This window comes from Arachis stenosperma, chromosome 5, assembly GCF_014773155.1.
Source record: "Arachis stenosperma cultivar V10309 chromosome 5, arast.V10309.gnm1.PFL2, whole genome shotgun sequence".
Taxonomy (NCBI): domain Eukaryota; kingdom Viridiplantae; phylum Streptophyta; class Magnoliopsida; order Fabales; family Fabaceae; genus Arachis; species Arachis stenosperma.
The window spans coordinates 130018049-130041548 of record NC_080381.1 but is presented as its reverse complement, the minus strand read 5'-3'; the positions used below and the strand labels follow the sequence as shown (position 1 = coordinate 130041548).

Here is a 23500-nt window from a genome sequence, read left to right as displayed (position 1 = left end):
CCCCATATTACATATGTTGGTTCGTTATCAAAATGCCTCCCAATTAATATATACTTATATTTCACCACGTGTTGATAATTCGATTCCCCATACTTGTCTACGTGATAACTCAATTGCCCAAATAGATAACCGTATTTTCAGTCTTAGCTCTTAATCTATTCACCTGCAGATCTCCAAAACCTTCCAGCAAGTGCAAGCAAAACTTTCAAAAGATATTGCGCGTTAGAAGGATGGTTATGAGTATTTCCGTCGTTTGCAATAAGCAAATTAAGTTGCAGTAACCCGGTTGGTCGGAAAGGCAGCGGACCTTGTGGCCTTTGGAGTGGCTGGTAAACATGCAGCCTTTAACCTTGAGCTGTATGGAAAAAAAAAAAAAAAAGGAACACCTTGAGCTGGAAGCGGACCTTGTAGGTGCTGCTTTGAAGCTTGAGCTGGTTGAGTACCTTGCGGTCTTGTATTCTAAACCAACTGCATAGGTGCAATTGCAATTATACGCTCCCTAACCTTATCAGAATACAACCAACTTGGGTTGATCTAATAATTAGTTTACTAGTTTGTTTAAGCAAGTCTGGATGGACCTTCAAATATAATGATCATAAAATATTAATTATATTGAAAACCCATTTTCTAATTATTCTACTACCCATTGAGGATATATACCAAACTACGCAAGGAACCTACCAAATAAAAGGCAAACGAGAAGGAATAACATAATCAAGTCTGGTGGGATAAAAAAATTAAATAACCAAACAAAATATTGATGAGCATGCATTATGCACAACTCATTACTGGAAGGTAGGGAGGGCAGTATATATTTCAGAACAAAACAAAAGGGACAGGGTAGTGTTCTATGCCCTAGGAAACGATCAAGGGCGTGGCTCTTTGACACACGACATGGGATTTGGCAATAACTTCTGGACAGGCGGCTCCAACCCTCTTCTACACCAATAAGATACAAAAGTAGTCTCCAGCTTCCTCACCTATCACCAATCATTAAAAGCACAGGTTAAAAAAACCAAGAAACTTGTTAAGAATTGAACAATGATCATAGATAAATTAGCCATCACAGCAGAATCCTAAGATGCTTAAATTTAAACTTCAGTCGTAGTGCTTACAGTGGGTGAAAAGATTAAACTAATGTATGTACAGGAATTTTCATGCATGTTTGTTAAAAAATGGATAAAGTATGTTTTTTATCTCTAAAGTTTTTGAAAAGTTTCAAAAATATTCGTAATATTTAATTTGATTCAAATTCAGTCTTAATTGAAACAAGTTTCTATTTTATCCCTATTGTCCAAATCCATTTTTATATTCTAATTTTACCCTCATCATCTTCCCTTTCTTTCTCTCTACTCCAATTCCTCTACCATCATCACCACCACCATCAAAACCAAACCAGCACCACAAACACCACTACTACAACATTTTTTCCCTACCACTGTACTAACCATAATCAATAATTCAATATAATGTAATATTCTAGGAGTTAGCGATTAAGTATGGATGTGATATCTTTATTGAATTGGAAGTTAAAATCAGCCCACAACAGTACTTGAAACAAGAAATTAGTTAACCTGGAATACAATCAAGGAACTTAAACAGCACCAGACCTTAGTACATGAAGCTATTTTATGTTTTTCGTTACATGGAAGTTCGAAATTTAACAAAGAGAAGGTATCTTATACAACTAAACTTTTCTCAAACATCAGAAATGAAGCGAATGACAAGGCACACTTGAATAAAAATATATAAAAAATTTACATACTCATCAATGTTTAAAAATATACTAAACCTCCCTAGATACATAAGAATACCAATAGAGCCATACGGATCTCTTACACTGTAGTATCATAATATTTGTGTGTTTGTGGCAGTGGTGGTGGTTGAGAGGAGAACCAAAAAAAGTATTTGAAGGAAGATGTTGGCTACAACAATTATAGCAGAAGCAAAACTTGTGGTATGCAGACAGTACGATTAATATCTTCAAGAGTTGAATGCAATATAGGGTTATTATCCTATGAACGAGTAGGAATAGATCGAGGTTCCAATTATTGAGGTTCCAATTATTGAACCAGATGTGGAAAAGATTTAAGATAAAGAGATTACAAGAATATTTTCAGAGAAGAACTAGAGAACGTTGGTCCCAATATTCAAAAGATTTTGTCTTTATGTAAGTTTGCAAATCAACACCACAAAAAAAAGAGTTCATAAGTATTGTCACTTTGAAGGTCAATTTTTCCAAGCACAATTTAGGGGAGGCAATGTTGGTAATTAAATCAACTTGTCAAAGTTGTCAAGTTGATTACATTGAACTGGAAGCTCTTGAAGAAACTATAGTCTACCAAAGCCACCACCTAACTTCATACTTGGTGATTAAGGAAATTAGCAAGTTCAAGTCTATAAATAGGCATCATATGTAATGGTATCATATAATTGAAGTTCATCAATTAATATGGAGTTAGATTGAGAGTCACTGCCTCTCTATTATGAGAGTATAATATAGGGTAGAGATATGCATTATTGTTGTAGTTTTGTTCTTATTCATATTATATTGCCATTCTCTTTCTCCTGTCACGCACACACGCAAGTGCACAAACATTCTCTCAAGTACTACAGACTAAACATAGAGAGTTTAACCAATTCTTTGCTAGGAAAAGAGGTGCTGGAAAAGAGTCTAACACTGAACACTTTCGTAAATGTACCAAAAAGAAAGATAGAATAAAATAATCATTTACTTCGACTAGATATGCAATCTATTATTATTTGAAAGGAAAAAAAATCACACCAAACATTTCTAGAAACCAAAGGAAAAAATAAAACAAAAAAAAATTAAACCTGCTTAACAATAAATGGCTCATCAACAAGACTCAAAGGCTCTGTGAGAATCGTTAGGAACCCATTACGATTGCCATAAACAATGTCAGTGAAAGGCCGATCACCCACCTGTCACAAAATAGGATAACTTAATATCAAATTAAACTGAAAGTATTACCTACCAGAAAACAAACAGAATAAATTTCTCATCAACCATGATTAGCTTTGAAGATTCACAACCAAAATGCTTTTCAACTTCTTCGGCTGTACCGGATGGCTTCTTTACTTCTGCAACATAAATAATGTATCAATGTCAATATCATTTTCATTTCCATTTCTCCCTACAGAATATGTTAGTCCAAGCATTTGCCACTGGGCAAAAATTAACTTGTTTTCAAGATAATAGAAGCAACAAAAGCTTAAATCTATAACAGAAAAAGTAGTACTCACTATGTCTAATGACTTTAATTCCAACTGCAGCCTCAAGCATTCTAGCTTTAGAACCATCAGGGTCATACTCATGAAGTCCTGATTCACAACAAGAAAATAAGACATGCTGTGACTGCAAGTACAACATTAGATTCATGAATTTCAAAGTGCATCCTATTACAATTACCAGCAGAGTTACTAAATACAGCAATATCAGGACCAAACTCCAGTTTACAACGCTCCAATGAAGACTCAAGAGGAGGCCAAGGCATCAAAGAGTACGGCGCTGTAATAGTATTATCTTTGTCAAAGACAACACCCTTAAATCCCTTTCTACGAAGCTCAGCCCAATCAATGTACCTTATATCTGGAACAGCAATATGAGGCAGTGCCAATTTCGGGCTTTTTACGATCACCATTGCTGAGCATAAAATGCCCTCCAAGTTGATTCTTTGGCCAATTGCTGCTTTTATATCTACCCACCACATTTCTGTGAAAAGTGACCTGGCTATGTTGTTTTCCTTGAATCCTTTATGTTTGTCTACTTCAAATTGACTCTCCTTTCGGGTTTGTGAATTTTGATTATTGGTGTCTTTTGTGTCATCAAAGGGAAAGAGCTGCTGAAAGAATGGGTATTTGTGATTCTGAATTAAGTTGAAATTGTATCTAGTCCTGTAATTGCTTTCTAGCCCTTTATTGTTTTTCTGGGCCTGAGAAAGACACAAATTGTAGACTTGTCTATCTGCATTTGCAAGTGTTAGACTGGTGAGTTTTCTCTTTTGCTGGGCATGATGATGGGCATTAAGATGACTGGGAAAGAGGTACCAGCAACTTGGAAGCTGAGCAGAAGCAGTAGATGACAGCATTCCTATAGTTTTTCCTGCCTACCTAATACAATGTCCTCATGTTCCTGGAGGTGTATGCTTCAACCATTGCTGTTTATGTAACAATAATTAGCATAATTATAACCATTAAGATCATCAAAACAAGATTAGGAATTTAGTAATATACTGAGATTGACCGCAGATAAAATGTAACATAAATGATAATGAAATTCAACAACCATTTTAAAAAACTAAAATGTATGGAAGAACATATACAACAGCCCAATTATGGTTCCATTAAGCATACATGAAGCAAAAAGTGCCAGTGCCCAATTATGGTTCCATTAACATAAATGTACAAAAGAACATCTATAGTTCTGAAGAAAGAATACATCATTAATTTACCTATAGTCCCGTCCAGGTGTTCTGAAGTTCTCAATTTACCTATAGTAATCACCAAAATCATTAATAAGTTTATATGAGTAAATAAATGAAAAGGTAAATTCTAAAATGGTCACTTGCATGGAACTTGAGCTACAAGTATAGCAAATACAATAAATTCGAAATTCACACAATCTCATCAACAATCTACTTGTTTTCCATAATCTTTTGTATTGACTATTGAGGATCAATTGTCCCCCTCCCCATAAGAGACGAACATTACTGCCAGTCTGTAGCCAGAAACAGCTCATCGCCGGAGTCCTCTCATTTGATGGGAGGCGGCAGTGCACTAAATTTCCACACCCCACGTTCTCCCTTGTGCCTTCTGGTTCTGCCTTCTGCTTGATTTATAATTGCTGTTGTTACTGACATTGTTGTGTGCACGCGTTTTTTTGTGTTTCTTAATGGCATTCATTTTCAAATTTTAGTTTATCTATGAAATGTTATATAATCCCTCTTATAAACAATTTGAATGTTTGTGAACTAGAACTGCATTTATTCTGAACTTACTAGCAAAGATACTCATTTGATAACTGCATTGGAAACTAATGGTTGCAAGCAATGTAGATAAGAAAAAGCATGCCATATTGTGATTGTTAAATTGTATTGGATTCTACTAGCTTGGGTACTGTAGTGTGATCTTATTAGTAATCTGAAACTAAAGAAACCTTCTTTTCTTTCTCAAATGCTCTCTGGTGTTTCAGAGCTCATGGCTGTCTACAGACTTGCTGTAGTGGTTGTCTCTCGTTGTCCCCTGTTTACTGTCTACCGTTTGCCAGTCGTACACTCGTTAGTAATTTTTCTTGCCATTGCAATAAATCTGTTGACCATATTTCTATAAACATGTTTACTTTTACTTAAAGGTATGGGGGAGGGGCGCAATTGATCCTCACCAGAAGAGATTAGGATAAACAAAAATTTCATCGGAAATGAAAAACAAGTAGATTGTTGATGTGATTATGTGAAATTTGAGTTTATTGTAATTGCAAATGAATCACATAAACAATCAAACATTCAGCCTTATATTTTCCTTTTAACAATTAAAAATCAGTAAATCGTAATACCTTCTTTAAATGAATTGAACTGAATAATGGAGAATCTTCTAAATGTCATCTTACATGCACCATACCATGCAATTTCTAAGGTGTAGAACAAGGTAACCTGTCATCTTTTTCAATCCGTTTATTTTAAAATTTATCACGAATAATTGCTTACTTGCCTATACATCGCTCATATAGTTTTCTTTAATACCTATACTTCTCTTTCCCGAGTCTGCGATTAATCCCTTCAAGCCTCCATTTCTAAAACAATTACCAAAACAATTTTAATCATCATCTCATTCCCAGAAAATCACTTGAACCCTTGAACCTACAATTCATCTAATTTCCAAACTCTTAAGTTTCAATGATCAAATTATATACTTTGTTCTCTGCCCAATTTCATTTTGGCTATCATGACTCATCCTCGTCTATGCTACACGACATTCAACAAGCTGAACATATTGCAGGAGCAAGCACAAAATTAAAAAGAATGGTATAAAAACATCTGCAACAAATTGCCAACCTTAAAGTCTGAGAAATCTGGCTTCAGGCAGAAGCAGCGTCGCAGATTGCAGTGGAGCAACGAGGCAGAGCAGCGAGGGAGCAACGCAGAGGCAGTGGTCGCAGACTCGCTCGCAGGGAAGCAGAGGCAGTGGCGCCGCAGAAGAGCGACGCAGAGGCCTGCACTGGCAGGCAGCGGGTCAGTGGCACGGCGGAAGAGCAAGGCGGAGGCAGGCACTCAGGCAGGCCACACAGAGAGAGAGAGGGAGATTACTGAGGAGCGAATGGGAGTAGTAAAATCAAAGACGAGGGTGAGTTTGCGAGTGTGCCGGCTAGTGGCTGGAGACGGAGGTTGGAGACGACTGAGGAGCGAGTGAGAGAGCTCAGAGGTTCTGACAGAAATTAGGGTTATTTTATTATTTTTTTCTACATTTTTTAGTTTAACATAGTATGCATCATATAAAAAGTGGGATTTTTTTAAATAAATAATTTAAATATTTTATTTATAGATATAAATAATTTATAACTTATTTATCAAATTTTATTTCTTTTATATATTTTGTTTTGTAAATAAATTAAGATTGTTTATATTTCGTTTACATTATAAATAAAATACGATACTATATTATTTGTCTTTATTTTTTTTGGTGACTATTTTATTTGTCTTTATTTAATATCACATGTAAAATTCTTTTTGACAACCAAATTCAATTAAATTGGCCCAACTATAATAAAAATCACTCTGAAAATGAGACAGGAAATATATACAAGCATTTCTATATTTTCTGCAAAATATAAATTTTTGTTAGAGAGCATACAAATTTTGAATTTAAGTAAAAACCAACGTGCAGCCAACTGCTTAATAGTTAAAAATTGTTAAATTATTTGATTTATTTGACTAAATTTTTATGTAACAGCTTTCAGTTATCAACTTTACATGAAGTTAATTACATTTGAGTTTCTACCAAAATTTTAAAGTATAACACACAAAAATTTGTACGTAATACAACACAAATTTTTAAAACACAACACACAAATTTTTACTATACTAAAATTTATGTATTTATTCTTTTATTGAATTCTATTACATTTTTATTTTTCTCTCTCTGTCTTTATGGTGTGTAAATCAATTACCTTTCATTGTAAGAAAATGTTATATTGTAGGTTCTATTTCCAAAAAAACACACACAAAAAGAGTGTTATTGACGCTCTTCTTTAGTATAAATTTTTTTGAGGACTAATTCAAGTGTGTTAATTTCTACAACAATTTAATTTTTAATCTGTATGCACATTGGTACTAAATAAAATTTTTAATATAACAAAATTTTTAAAGCTTTTATATTTTTTAGTACTAATTTAAATGTATTGGTTTTAAAGAAAATAATGTGTTAATTTTAAATGAATAATTTCAAATTACATAATACGTTCCATCACCGAGTTAAAACTACTCATCTCTCCTATTATTTTAAAACCGTTTATTTTTTATATTATTTAAGATGTTCTATTTGTAAAAGTTTAATATAGAGTACAAACAACATAAAGTTATTAATTTAAAATTTAAAATATAAATGAGATATAAATTAATTAAAGTCAATCTAAATAGTAACAGAGTATATTAATTTTTATTTTTTAAATTAGTCTAAGTTAAATTATTAATATTTTTTATTATTTTTTAAAATTATATTTTTATATTTATAAATATACATGTCTCGTTTACACTTATTCTTTAAATTCCATATATCTCGTTTGCAAACGAGCTAAAACTAAATAAAATCATGTCTTATTTCATTTAAGATTTAAACGAAATATAATTATCTTAATTCGTTTAGAGAGCATTAGTAAAAAGATAGAAATTAATAAATATGTTATAAATCATCTATATCCATAAATAAAATATTTAAATTATTTATTTTAAAAAATCCATAAAATGCATCATACATTTGTATTTTAGTAAATTATATAATTTTTTATTGAAATAATATATTTTGTATATTGTCAAATTTATTAATATGAAATTATTATAAAAAATTGTATGATTAAATTTTTGAAAGTAAAAATATTTATAAAAATTTTATATTTAAACAATACGTGTAAAAAATTAATATATTTAAAATTAAAAATATTAAGAATGAGCTAAGCTGGTCCAGGGACTTATTTTGGTTCATAGTTGCGAAGTTGTGCTACTTCAGCTTCCTCATTGGCTGGTCCAGCAACACAAATACTCAATTCCTCAACCAAAACAAGCCTAATATCTAAACACTGCTCATCACTGCTGCCACTTTTTAACTTCCAACTTCTTCCATTTCCATTACACTGATTCCCACAACATCGATAGCTAACCTTTTCATCTTTTACCAAAAAAAACGTAAAATTGCTCAGAAAATGAAGACTATCCCTCTGATTCTAATGGGCTGCGGAGGAGTTGGTTGTCACCTTCTCCAACACATTGTTTCCTGCCGCTCTCTTCACTCCTCACAGGTACCCTACCATTTTAGCTTTAACGATATTATTATTATTATTATTATTATTATTATTATTATTATTTACACTCCTGTTGTTTATGTTATGCATTATTCTTTGGATTTGGTTTCCTATGCTTCCCAAAAATGTATCTTGCTGTTGACCTCTGCGTATTACGATCCTGTTCTTAAACTGATAGAAAACGTGTTCATTAAATTTTGAATGTTAACTGTTATGATTACGATTTTGGTGACAGGGACTGTGCTTGAATGTTCTGGGAGTAAGTGATAGTAAATCTTTGGTGGTTACGGAGGATTCGTCGAATAAAGGATTGGATGATAAATTCTTGATGGAACTTTGCCGTGTCAAGCGTGATGGCGGCTCTCTATCGAAACTTGGTGATCTTGGTAGATATCTATGTTTATATTGTCTTGTAGTTGCTGCTGATATGAACGGTTATTTTCATGCTTTTTAATGCTTACTAAGTTTTGATTTGAAGGAGACTGCCGGCTATTTTCTCATCCTGAATTGCAAGAAAGGATTCTAGAGCTTGCCTCTCAACTTGGTGGCAAAACAGGTTTGTTTAATTTCTAACATGTCATGCATTACCAAATTACTTTGATTGATTGTAAAGTAAATTACATGCTTTCAATAATTAAGAACACGTTTCCTGCATTTTTTGGAAATAGGTTTGGTCTTTGTAGATTGTTCTGCAAGCTCAAACACGGTTGCGGTGCTAAAACAAGTTGTTGATCTGGGTTGTTGTATTGTTATGGCAAATAAGAAGCCTCTTACATCTACAATGGTAAGATCATCTTTAGTAGTTTTTGAAATCGGAAACTTGGAGATACATGATTAGTAAGTTTTGTCAAGAAATCTGTTTATATTCTCTTTCTGACTTGTGGTATTTATTCACCATTAACAAGGTTTAATTGCAATTATTTTGTAAGCTGAAGATTACACTTCTAGTTTCTTTTCTGTATTTCTTTGTTCAGTTGTTGTACTTGTTCATCTAATAACAAATACTATTTATGGAACAGGAGGATTTTGAAAAACTTTACGCATATCCGCGACGTATCCGGCATGAATCAACTGTAAGTGATATTTTTTCTTGCCTCAACTGTTATATTATTATGGATAATTGCAAAATAGCATTTAAACAAAATGGAATATAAACTTGATCAAAATTTTCCCATTTACTTTTACTTTTCTTGGGGAATATTAGTGATGGATTTTGTAAGATTAAATGAGAATCCCTGTCTTTAAAATAAAAAAAAAAAAAATAAATCTGAAATTGCCTAAGTTATTCAACTTTGGAGGTGATATTGGTAGTAACTTGGAAGACCGATGTGATTAAAAAAATAACAATGGTTTTTCCAGCTACAAGAAGGAACTTAGATTCTAGGACAATGACATAGACACAGACCATTTGACAAAAAGAATATCATTAATATGAAGAAAAGAACAATTCCAGGAGATGAAGGATAAGAAATCCTCCATAAAAACCAAAACCAACCAAAAGAATGGCTATCTATGAATTATTATTTTTGATGGAGAAGTATCAGTTTTGCTCTAATGTCTTAGAATGCAGATTATTAGAAATAATTTGATTGTTCTTTTTTTCATTTTTACTTTCAAAAGATCAATATTTCGTATTTTCTCTATGCATTGATCATATATAGTTGTTTACTCATTATCGTTCATAATGTTTATTATTATTCTTCATTTTACTTCATTATATGATCACTTTCTTATTTTCTTCCATAACTTTCTAACAAAAACTATTTTGTTATTGTTCAAGAACTATGTATATGTTAGGTAACTATGTTGTCAGAATCATTCAGTTATGTGCCTTCTTTTTAATGGATGCATTTCATGAGGTCATCTTGAACCTTAATAATGAGAAGTATTTTGAATGAGTCATGTGGATATATAAAATTGTGATGTATATAGCATGGATCAAAGCACTCATAGTGGTTTTATTTTAGGTAGGTGCTGGTCTTCCTGTGATAGCATCCCTAAATCGCATAATCTCTTCAGGGGATCCTGTTCATCGCATTATTGGGAGTCTGAGTGGTATGACATTGTTCACAGATATATCTTTAGCATATAAATAAGGTATCGCTTTTTCTGTTGTATTCATTTCTGATGTTCTTACCAGGGACATTGGGGTATGTAATGAGCGAGGTTGAGGATGGAAAGCCATTGAGCCAAGTTGTGAGAGCTGCTAAAAGTCTTGGTTACACTGAACCGGGTTAGTGATTGTGCTATATTTGAGGTTATACTCCAATAGTGATTTTGAAGCTTATTATGTATGTTTAATTTCTTTAGTTAAAATTGATTTGCCAATCCACTGACTACTATAAGATGTGACCTTCAGTTCTTCCAACAAAACATTTACCCGACAGCTTAAGCATTTAGGAGTGTTGGTTTTTAATATGAAATTTGAACCTTTATAACAATTGGTTGAGAGTTCGATCTTTGCCCCTCCATTCTTTATGATTAAATTGAATACAGCACAAGCCACAGGGTGAATTTGCACATCATTCGTATCTCAAGGACAAAGAGGTGTTGGCACTTGGTAGTTCGCCTAGAAGAGATACAAATTCACTATTAAGTTTTTACCTAAGCACTTAAAGTTTAAGAGACTTAAGGGTTGGTTTGGTAAAGCTTGTACTTTTCGAAAGTAGCTTATCAAAGTTGGCTTTTGAAAGATAGCTTTCTAAAAGTTGTAACACCTAAAAAAGGCTTTTAATAATAAGCACAAGTAACAACAATTGTGTTTGGTAAAACAACTTTTAAATTATAAATAGACTTTAATAGACATAAATATAATACTAAATTTGGATATTTCTGAACATACGAGGTGAATAGGTGATATTAGAATTTTTAATTTTGATAAACACAAGTTATCTTTGAAAAGCACCTCCTTTAGATGCACCCCTTAACTTTTAAAAGCTGCAAGCAACATATTATCTTTTTTATTAACCAAACACAAAACAAAGTACTTGTGACAAGCACTTTTCCGAAAAGTTTTACCAAACTAAGCCTTAGTCCTTGACACACTTTATTTTTAGGAGCTATTGTATACATAATTGCATCATTTACTTGGTTGAAAATGATAATTGAAGCATAGTTAGTTGATCTATTATTACCTCATTCATATTAATCAACTATCTACCACCAGCCAACAGCATCTCTCTATCAGTTGTTGGCTACTCACAGCAAACTCTCTCTTGATGTGCATAAATCCTCTGATAATGTTGGCGGCTATTTGGGTTTCTTTTTTCCCAAAAAATTAGTGATATTGAATTTCTGTTTCCAGCTTGATTACACGGCAAGCACGACCATTTTTACTCTTTTTTATATTTTACAATGTGCTTTGAATGTTAAAGTAAATGAATATGGAGCATGAAAATTAAATAAAATTGGCTTGTTTACTAATGGTGTACTGAATTTCAGAAGGAAATAAATTTTGTCACCTTTAAGGACCATTACCACTTTATGTTACAGCTATTGCTCCACAGCATGACATATACTCAGTGATGAAACATCTTATAAATGTTTCTAGGTTCTAGCTGGTTATATTTAATAATTCTGGCATTTCATTTATTAGAGATTTTATTAGCATGGTTATCCTTATTTGGGCTCGTTTTCTGGGGCTTCATTTGATATATAGTTGGTTTTTATCTGTTTGATAACTTGTAAAGCATAAGTGTAATTTATGCATAATGTTGCAGATCCGCGTGAAGACCTTGGTGGGATGGATGTTGCTAGAAAGGTTCATCATGTTTATTTTATATTTGCATATCTTATTTGATTTGCAGCTGTTAAGTCACAATGTCACAAATAGAAAATGTTTTTCTTATTCTGATAGGACTTTGAACAAGTGTACAATGTTGTACATGCGAGAGTATGACACCCATTTTTTATTGTAAGCATATAATAAAATGCCCCTTTCCAAAGAATCTTAATATGATTTATCAAAGAAAATTCCAGAACACGATTTGCTATTGGAAGAAGTTTGTGCTATATTCACCTTAATTGGCTAGTGGAAGTCAATTTTCCATTAAAGAATCTGCAATCTTGGTATAATATTTAAATGATCATTTCTTATCATATGACATGCAGTATTATACCAGAATATTTGGTTGCTTGTGTACTAGTATGAATAATAACTCAAACTACTATATTAACTTCCTTTAGTTTTTGGCCAATATTGAAACAGGCTTTGATCCTTGCTCGAATACTTGGTCAACGAATTAATATGGATACTATTCAGGTTTGTATGAACTTTGTCATATTGTACTGCCATGCCGCTTTCCCTTTCTGTTCTATGGTGAATTGTCCCTCCCTATGTAATGCTTCTATGTTCTTTCTGTTGTATGTTCATATGGATTTTTACAGATTGAGAGTTTGTATCCAAAAGAAATGGGGCCTGATGTGATGAGTGTGGAAGATTTCATGAACTCTGGACTTCCATTGTTAGATAAAGACATTCAAGAGAGAGTAGAGAAGGCAGCCTCAAATGGAAATGTGCTTCGCTATGTTTGTGTAATAGAGGGCTCAAGGCAATCTTCTCTGTCCTTCATATTTTTGTTCAATCGTGCATTGTTTTTAGGCCCTTTTCACATATTTTTCTCCTTTTTCATTTTAGATTCAATCCTTTTATATTAAGTTAGTAATATTTTGCCACCATTTTTAAAAAGTTTACCACATGGTTTAATACTCCCATCATTACTCCCTAATCATCAGCATATCATATAACACACAATTAGTCAATTACTGGTTATTTACACACCATTGATGTAACTGTAATGTACAAAGTTTGTTGTGAGAGTATCTTCTTGTTTAACCGATTACCATACCAATAAACTACGTAACAGAAATCACATAGCAACTAACCACATAACACGAATCACTAGTTGTTTGCATGCTGATATCTCATATCTGGTTTATGGTGTGCAAAATTTGATTAGAAACTAAATTTTTCTTAACTGGTTTATATATATATGTACTTATGTATCTTGTCTATTTGCAGTTGTGAAGTTGGAATTCAAGAGCTTCCAAAGAATTCTCCCTTAGGAAGGCTTCGAGGAAGTGATAATGTGGTAAGCTTTATTTATTTCCTGACCTTGTTCTCCATAATTCTTAGTTGTATACTTTGAGCCTGCATTTCTTTTTTAATTACTATACAACAATAACAGCAAAACCTTATTCCACTATGTAAGAGTCAGCTATATGAATTAAACGATGTCATTGCGTCATATCATGTATCATATTTGCAGTGACATTGTTCACATAGAGATCTTGTTTGACTACTCCATGCAAAGTCTTTTTAGATCTTCCTCCTATCTCTAACTACTGGTCTATCTTCCATTTGATCTATCCTTCTCATTTGATGCTCTATAAATCTTCTTCCTACATGTCTAAACCTCCTCAAACGAGATTCTACCATCTAATCAACAATGGTTACTACTCCAACTTTTTCTCTCATATCCTTATTCTTTTTTGTCCATACACGTATGATTGCTCATCCATCAAATTGAAGCATCCATGTTTTGACTATGCTAAATTTATGTTCATCTTCAGCATTAGTCACCCAACATTTTGTTCCATCCAATATAGTTGGTCTAATGGCAATGCTATAAAATTTATCCTTCAGTTTTAAAGGTACTTTTTTGTTGTATATAAAACTTAAAGCACTATTTTAATCAACTTGCTTGGATCCTATAGTTTATATCATCTTCTATTTCTCCATTGTCCTTAATAATACAATCAAGCTTCTTTGTTAGTGTTTCCCCTTATGCTGTTAAAATTTCATTCCATATACTTTGCCTTAGTTCTTGGATTCCTTTCTTGACAACTTTTCCTCACCTTTCACTATAGACAAAAATCTATAAAGAGCACTTTATGTTGGATAATCAAACATTCTCCTGGGATAGTTTGCAGTTAGTACAAATTTTTTTATCAGATTTTCTTAGCTAAAGAAATCAATTTGAGAGCTTGTCCCACTCTTATAAATTTAAGATGTTTGTCTCGTTTCTTAAAGCAAGTGTTTGCTATAAGAAAGTCGAAAGTTTAAGAGAAGTCCAAGATGGTTTTACCTTATGTGTTCACTACTCCAAAACCATGACTCCCATGGATCCTTCCTATCCGTTCCCATCCTTCCCCAGATGTCCGTTTAAACCGGCCTTAAAAAAATCCTTATATTTAAAAGTTTTCCACTATGATCAATTAATTACTTAAAAAATGTGACATTTATGTATGTTGTTGAAAATGACAGTTGGAAATATACACTCGATGTTACACCAGCCAACCGTTGGTCATTCAGGGTGCTGGAGCTGGTAATGACACTACTGCTGCCGGTGTTCTTGCCGATATTGTGGATATCCAAGATCTGTTTCCTTGAGGTTTTTTGCCTTCTACTCAAAAAGTAAGAGCACAATTTCTGGGTATCTTGCCCTGGAATGTAGCTGATTTGCTTTGGATGTATGTAAATTGAGAATTTTGTTAACCGGATATATTACATTACTCAATGGAAGATTGTCATCGTTGCTTATCTAAGGATGTTTTGATAACTGTCTTAGGACAGGGATACAAAGACAGGAGACAAAAACAATATATAGAAAATTTTTGTAGATGAATTTGTCTCCATTTCCTCCGATTTTAGGTAGACAACATTGGACAAAATTTGTTTCAGGTCAGAGAAATTTATCTTGTTTTTCTCTAAGTTCTTTTTTTCAAATATGTTTTTGTCTTTTAAATTTTAACATCCTTTTGTTTTTATTTTGAGATAATTATCGAAAGAGAACTAAAGTTAAAAAAAAAAAAAGAGTAAGCTTACTTATTAGCCTATGTGGAAAATTTTCAGCCTTGGCAAACACAAATGATGGATCGGTGCTATGAATAGAGAGGATAACCTATAAACATGCATTCTTGGATCTAATCCGAGTAATTTTTGGCGCTTCTTTAGAGATAATCTTTTGTAATAAGACATATTTTCTTGTTTAGTACAATTAGACTTAGCATGCTTTTCTTATGTAGAATATAAACTGTGACATTGTTGTATGCATAATTTAGTTTGTACTGCTACAATTTTGACTTTATAGAGGGTCTAAATCTCTTAATTTTATAATGCCTTTTGTTTTTCTTTTTTGGTCAATACAACACACACCCTACTCACACACACATCTTATAGTCTCTTTTTCACCAAGAGAGATTCGAACTCATGTGGCAATTTTAGGAGGCAAATGTGATTGCCATTAGGACAAGCCTCAGCCACAATTTTAGAATGCTTATGTAGCATTGCGTACTTGTAGCCTTTGTACCATGTTGCTTGGCTGTGGCATTATGTTCGGAGTAATGCTACATGTAGAAGTCTTTTTGGTAATTAAATATAATCAAATTGTTCTATTATTAATAAAAGATACTCTAAAAAATACGTATGCACACGCATTTCACTAACGCATAATTAAAGTGTGTATTGCATTTTTCACACTTTTTGCAGCATATAAATATAGTCTTTTGTTCACTAGCGCACAATTAAAGTGTGTATTGCATTTTTCGTACTTTTTGCAGCACACAAATATAGTCTTTTCAATATTTATAAGAAAAGAATATCATGAAAATATGAGTACGACGATAATGATAATAAAAAAGGATGAGAAGAAAAAAATAGAGAAGAAATTAAATAACAATATTAATAATAACATCATATCAAAAAGAAGAGGAGGAGGAAGAGCGAGTGATGCGAGTGGTTTTTAAATTTTAAGAATTTGATTATTCAAAAAACTTGGACACTTAGTATTTTTGTTATTTTCCTGTTCAGCATTCTAATATCCACAACAAAATTAGAAGTAGACCAATTTAAATTGGTTTAGTAGTCAATTTATTGATTCACTTAAATGAGTTTAAATTCTGTCTTATATATATAATAATTCATTAGTTTATGACAGATTCTTAAATAAATTTTTAATTCATAACGAATTACTACCTAACATGCTAGATTAGGAATATCATAAAAAGTAAAATAAAAACTAGAAATAAATAAAAAACTTACACTAGCTCTTCACATTTGCAATTTTACATCACACCCAATTATTCAGCCAACCAATATACCCATCAGAATCTACATTTGAGGTATACACCAAGAGGTTGAACAAATTTCAATAACTTTGGCATTGCCACCAAGTTCAAAGTAAGACAAAAAATCATCTAATAAATATAAATATAGTTATTAAAATCGAACTAATAATTAAATTATTGGTCAAACTCTTTAAAGTTTAAACTGGTAATAATAAAATAAACGCATGAAATATTATAAAAACAAGAAATACATTATTGAATAATAAAATATTATTTCACATAATTTAAATTTAATTAAATTATATATAAATTTTATTAATTTGCTTTTGTATAAATTATAATAATAACAAATTAAAATAATTATGAACATTAAATATAATGAGTAACAATAAAAGACATGACCATAAGAACTAAATCGAATTGATTCAGTGTCTGATTCGTTGATTTTTCGATTGAATCAATCAGTCTAATCCAATTTTTATAAATTAATCATCCCACATAAATAAGGTTAATTCATTATTTTCATTTTGGCATCAGCAAGATCTCAAAAGAAAATTGCTACATATTCGCCCTTATTATTAACTTGAATAATAATAATATTATTATTATTAGTAAATAATATTAAAATTAATATTTTTCATTTACATTAAAATACTCACTAATATTATTAAAAATCATCCAAACATTTCTACTTTCTAACAATAACTAATAAATCTCTAAAAATATCTCAAAACACAATTTTAATTCCATTAAAATATCCCTAATATTATTAAATTAATTACTAGAACACAAAAAATCAAATTTATTTTCCTATAAAACTAACACACACTTCATAATTTCCCAAACCAATTAACTCTAGTTTCCACTAACAATAGCATTCACTCTCTAATATAATTATTAATATTTTTCAAAAAATTATTCCAATTTCTAAGATTAACTAATAATTTTCAAAAAATACCCAAAATATATTTCTAATTTTCATTATCATAATAATATTACTACTACTATTACTACTACTACTACTATTATTATTATTATAAAATTACCTAAAAAATTACATCTAATTTCTCTAATAACAAACAAACTAATTAATCAACATAAATATCATTAATTTATAATATTATCATTAAAAATTAAATTAAAAAAACTAAAAATATTATATAATTAAAATGATTGAGATCATTAATAATGCAATCTTAAAGACGATCCCTGTCCTTTCTCTCGGTGGCTTGGGTGGCATTTCTCTTCTTGGTTGCTGATCTCTCCCATCTCAAAGCCAATATTTTTTTTTCTCACCTGAACTAAAACTGAGTGTTGAGTGTTAGAGTGAGTGATGAGAGGAAGAGAGTTGTATACCAGGTACGGGGAGACACTGCACGTGTTACACATATCCATAAATTCAAAAACAGTAAATAGTCATTTTTGACGTTCAACAAATTTTGATATTAACAAAATAGATCTTAATATATATTTTTTTTGATAAAATGAATCTTGAAATATATGGTCAGTTTGATAAAACAATTCAAATATTAAGTCAATAGTTAATTTAATTAGTCAATTATTTAATTTTTTATGAAATTACTAAATTATTCCTTTTTTTTTTTAAATCACGAATATGTTTTTGTTTTCTCTCTTCTATTTCCAATAATTTTATTAGTTCATTCCATTATCATCAACACCTCTATTTTCACCGCACCGTCATCTCCATTATCACTCTAACCCACCCTTATCAACAATAACAACATCATCTCACAAATCAACCATCATCTCAACACAATATTAATCCATGGAATAGCATCAAATGGACCATGTTGCCTAGTACTGTTAGAGTTCCGCCATACGGTCTTGCTGGCGATAATGGCACCTTGCAACTCTAGATCGTAGAACATGAAGTAGAGGTAGTACATTTTCGTGGAGTTGATGATCACGGTTTGGATCTTCATGGCAGTAACCTCATCGGTGCCTTGGAAGATGGTCTTGATGTGCCTCAGGAACTCCAAGTTGTGAACCCTAATAATGATTTCGCTGAGGTTGCAGAGGTGGCTATCAGAGAGCTCCTTGGTGCAGCAGATAAGCTCGGATTTGAGGCAGGACTTGACGATGTGGAGACAATCCTTCACTTCCAGGACAATGGCTTCCCCCAGACTTGTGTTCTGCTGCATATCTCTATGCTTCACTGCGAAGAATTTAAGGCACGTGAAGACCACTGTCACGGCCTTAGACACACTCCAACACTATCGTGTCGGTACTCGAACTTACTCAACCTCTTGAGGTAAAACAAGTCAGCTTAACCCTTAATACTTAGCAAGAAAGCTAAGAAAACACAAGAGAAAAGAAGCTTTGGTGGAAAGAACACTTTATTACTCAAGTGTTGGTTACAAATGAGTCACACATAACATCACACTTTAACTCTCATCCCTATTTATAACCATCCACCTCCTCAATGGATGGTTAGGATTAAATCTAATCAACGGTCTAAATTAATCATCTAGAACCTTCATTACAAATATCCATCATACCATAACTTTCAAAATACTTCTAAATTATTCCATACTACTCTTTATAGTTCTATATACATCTACACTCTTCTAGAATATTCTATAACCTTCCAGAATCTTCTACAACCTTTTAGGACATTGCGGGACCTTCTAGAATATTCTAGAATATTCCAAAATCATTTAGAGCATTCTCAAACACTCCAAATAACTATACAAACATTGTTAAATTTAACTTTCTAAAATTTACCGTGACATTCTTTCTCACCTAATGTGCAGATGTCCTTGTCGCGTTCTGTTCATGATAGTGCTCTAGGTGTTCTCGGAATTGTCATAGATCTTCACGAGCTTCCCAGCTAGCTTCGGTTATTAGGAGTCTTTTCCACATGATCAAGTATTGGATACTTGGTGGTACTCCTCTTCGTCGAACGATGCGATTAGCTAAAATCTCTTCGATTTCTTTATCAAAGGATCTAATCACCACAGGCGGAGCACGACTCGAGTCACCTCTACTCAGTTCATCTTAGTCTTCAGGATATGGTTTAAGCATACTCACATGAAAGACCGGATGGATCTTTATAGAGGGAGGGAGTTGTACTTTGTAAGCAACCTCCCCAACACGTCCAATGATCTCAAATGGCCCTTCGTATTTGTGGATTAAGCCCTTATGAACCTTGCGAAAGACTTTGAATTGTTGTGGAAGAAGTTTAATCATTACCTTATCTCCCAGTTGATAGTTTTGCATGCCTCTTCTTTTTATCTGCCAATTTCTTCATCCTCTTTATAGTTTTGTTGAGGTAAGAGCGGGTGACATCTGCTTATTCTTCCCATGACTTAATCATATGATAAGCTCTTGGGCTCTTCCTTGGATAAGAGGAAGAAAGAGAGTGTCGTGTAAGCAGCTGTTGTCCGGTCACAATCTCGAATAGACTTTTCCCTGTGGACTCGCTCCTTTGCAAATTGTATGAGAATTGAGCAATGTCGAGGAGTTTTGTCCAGTCCTTCTGATTAGCGCTTACAAAATGCCTCAATTAACACTCAAGTAAGGCATTCACTCTCTCAGTCTGCCCATCGGTTTGAGGATGGAAGTTTGTTGAAAAATGAAGCTCCGACCCAAGGAGTTTGAACAGTTCTGTACATAGTCGTCCTATGAAGCGTGGATCTGGATCACTAATGATGCTCTTAGGCAATCTCCAGTACTTCACCACATTCTTGAAGAATAGCCATGCTGCTTCCTCTGCAGTGCAGTCAGTAGGGGCAAGTATAAAGGTAGCATACTTTGAAAATCGATCCACTACCACAAGAATAGATCCAAACCCTTTGGACTTCGGTAAGGCAGAGATGAAATCTAGAGAGTCACTTTTCCACGGTTGCTCTGATGGAGGCAGAGGTTCCAACAATTCACTTGGTGTCTTGTTTTCAATCTTATCTTATTGGCACATAAGATAAGTCTTCACATAACTCTCCACTTCATCCCTCATTTGAGGCCAATAATAGGAAGATTCAATAAGTGCCAAGGTCCTTCGTTGACCTTAATGACCAGCCCATTTGGTATCGTGGCATTCTTTGACTAATTTTCTTCTTAGATTTTTCACTTAGGGACGTATAGTCTTCTTCCTTTGGTGTAGAGAAGGTCATCTTCTAGCCAAAATCTTTTGGTCTTACATTCTCTAGCCAACTCGACCAACTTCTTGGCTACTGGATCATGATGCAACCCTTCTTTGATGGTATGCACAATATCTCCTTCGACCATAGAAATGACTGTCAACTCAGCCTTGCGGCTCAGCACATCTGCTACCACATTAGTCTTGCTTGACTTGTATTCAAATTCGAAATCAAACTCAGCTAACAAAATCTTGCCACCTAGCTTGTTTGGGGTTTAACTTCTTCTGAGTTTGGAAGTAGCTTGTAGCTACATTGTCTGTCTTGACGATGAAGTGTGAACCAAGCAAGTAGTGACGCCAAGTTTTCAGACAATGTACTACCGCGGCCATCTCCTTCTCTTGGACGTTGTATCGCCTCTCTGTATCATTCAATTTGCGACTCTCAAAGGCAATCGGATGTCCTTCTTGCATAAGAACTCCTCCAATAACGTAGTCAGAAGCATCAGAGTGGACTTCAAATACATTTGAGTAGTCAGGTAGTGCTAGTACTGGTCCTTCTGTGATAGCAGCCTTCAACTCATCAAAGGCCTTTTGACACTCCTTTGACCATTTCCAATAATGATTCTTCTTGAGAAGATCAGTTAATGGTGTAGCCTTGGCGGAGTATCCCTTGATAAACCTCCGATAGTAATTAGCCAACCTAAGGAATAACCTCAATTCAGATACCTTATTTGGCGACTCCCATTCTTTAATAGCCTTCACCTTTCTTTGATCCATGCAGAGAGCTTCATCTTTAATTATGTGTCCTAAGAAGTGGACTTCATCCCTTGCAAAGGAACACTTTTCCTTCTTCACATATAGGTTATTCTCTCGCAAGATCTTAAACACAGTTCGTAAGTATTCTACATGTTTCTCTAAAGTATTGCTATAGACAACAATATCATCCAAGTAGACCACTACAAACTGATCAAGGTAAGGTCGAAAGATCTCATTCATCAAGGTATATAAGGTCGCAGGAGCATTGGTCAAGCCAAAAAGGCATCACCAACCACTCATATGATCCATACCTCGTGACACACGTGGTCTTAGGCTCATCACCATCAGCAATCCTTACATGGTGATATCCTGACCTCAAATCCAGGTTTGAGAACCACTTGGCTCTACCAAGTTGATCAAACAAATCGGCTATCAAAGGAATAGGGTATTTGTTCTTAATGGTTACCTTGTTAAGTGCTCGATAGTCGATGCATAGTTTCAACGAACTATCATGCTTCTTTTGGAACAAGACTGGTGAGCCATAAGATGCCTTCGATGGACAAATAAACCTAGCATCTAGCAAATCCTTGAGTTGCTTCTTCAACTCCTCAAGTTCTGGCGGTGCTATCCTATAAGGTGCTGAGGCAGGCGGCTTTGTTCCTGACTTCAATTCAATCTTGTGGTCCACCTTCCTTATAGGTGGTAGTTGTTTTGGCAACTCGGGAGGCATCACATCTTTATTTTCTTCAAGAACTTCCTTCGAGAGGAATGTCTTCTCTTTTAGATGTTGATTCCTCTTGTAATAGAGCCAAATATGTAATCTCTCTCTTCTTGAACTCTTTCTTGAGTTGCATAGCAGAGAGCATCGGTGGTCTCCAACTTTAGAGACTGTAAGGACCATGCATGGAGACCCTTTCTCCATGATGCATACTATGTCGTAGTATGACATAGGTATTATATTTATCTTCCTTTGCAAATTGAGCCTGATGACTATTTTAAAATCGTCCATGGGTACTATTGAGAAATCCACAAGACCCTTCCAAGAATCAAGAGTCATCTCAACCCCTTTTCCTACTCCCTTAAGAGGTTCATCCTTGGTATTCACGGGTTTGAACCAGCCATTCTTTTCGGTTATCTTTAACCCAAGCCTTCTTGTTTCATTAGGTGTGATGAAGTTGTGTATAGTACTAGTGTCGATCATAGCCATGACGGATTTTTCATTGATAAAGGATTTGATATACATCAAGCCTTTCTTTTCTGCAGTGCTTGTCTCTTTGCCCTTCACAGCATTCATGAGTTGGATAGATCTAACACACTCATTTATTTGAGTTTGGGACTCTCGTTCCTTGGCGATAGATGGCAGAGTCCCTAGCTTGGGACAGTCCTTCATTTGGTGTGGTCCTTTGCACATGAAGCATCATCCTTTGTGCACAAAAGCCTTCTTCTTTTTCTCTTACTCTTTCTTAGTTGAGAAACTCTTTCCCTTGTCTTTTCCACCTTTAGTAGAACTAGGTTTGGAAGAAGACTTGGGTCCCTTGCACATGAAGCATCATCCTTTGGGCACAAAAGCATTCTTCTTTTTCTCTTACTCTTTCTTTGAAGAGTATTTCCCTTCTTTCTTGGTTGAGAAACTCTTCCCCTTGTCTCCCCTACCTTTAGTAGAACTAGGTTTGGAAGAAGACTTGGGTTTAGAGTCTCCCCTATGATACTCAGTGAGTGATTCGGCCACCACGATGGCCTCATCGACATCCTTAACATTCCTTATTTGTAGTTCTTGCTTTGCCTAGGGTTGGAGTCCATCAATAAAGAAGAATAATGCATCCTCTGATGCTAAGTTGGGGGATTTGAAGCGTGAGAGTAGTGAACTCCTTTATATAGTCGCTAATTGTACTCTTGTACTTCAACTCCCTCAATTTCTTTCTTGCTTCATAGACCATATTCTTAGGAAAGAATTGTCTTTTCAACTCTCTTTTGAAATCTTCCCATGTAGCTATGTTGCAAGTACCCTTTTTCATATCTACACACTTTCTCCTCCACCACAAAGTAGC

The 23500-nt window shown here is 33.7% G+C and overlaps 2 protein-coding genes across 4 annotated transcripts; one reads left to right on the top strand and one right to left on the bottom strand.

Annotated features, from left to right (window-relative positions):
* Window positions 1–590: 590 nt before the first annotated feature.
* Window positions 591–6467, bottom strand: LOC130979225 (phosphatidylglycerophosphate phosphatase 1, chloroplastic/mitochondrial). Of its 2 annotated transcripts, none has more exons than XM_057902606.1 (7): window positions 6072–6467; window positions 4473–4511; window positions 3431–4178; window positions 3265–3342; window positions 3029–3102; window positions 2836–2943; window positions 591–980 (listed from the first exon to the last, which is right to left on the bottom strand). In XM_057902606.1, exons 3-7 carry the CDS (start codon window positions 4107–4109, stop codon window positions 867–869), a joined length of 1053 nt encoding a protein of 350 aa, XP_057758589.1. In that variant the 5' UTR covers window positions 4110–4178; window positions 4473–4511; window positions 6072–6467; the 3' UTR covers window positions 591–866. The 2 variants fall into 2 exon arrangements, with proteins under 2 accessions (XP_057758589.1, XP_057758590.1); XM_057902607.1 differs by lacking the exon at window positions 6072–6467 and adding an exon at window positions 5573–5591.
* A 1767-nt stretch (window positions 6468–8234) lies between these two features.
* Window positions 8235–15547, top strand: LOC130979034 (homoserine dehydrogenase). 2 transcript variants are annotated; one of them, XM_057902386.1, is made up of 13 exons: window positions 8235–8527; window positions 8766–8916; window positions 9012–9086; window positions 9199–9314; window positions 9550–9603; window positions 10498–10585; window positions 10671–10763; window positions 12250–12290; window positions 12738–12791; window positions 12917–13080; window positions 13551–13620; window positions 14796–15212; window positions 15384–15547. In XM_057902386.1, exons 1-12 carry the CDS (start codon window positions 8432–8434, stop codon window positions 14919–14921), a joined length of 1128 nt encoding a protein of 375 aa, XP_057758369.1. In that variant the 5' UTR covers window positions 8235–8431; the 3' UTR covers window positions 14922–15212; window positions 15384–15547. The 2 variants fall into 2 exon arrangements, with proteins under 2 accessions (XP_057758369.1, XP_057758368.1); XM_057902385.1 differs by having other exon boundaries at window positions 8237–8527; window positions 9009–9086; window positions 15384–15543.
* Window positions 15548–23500: the final 7953 nt, after the last annotated feature.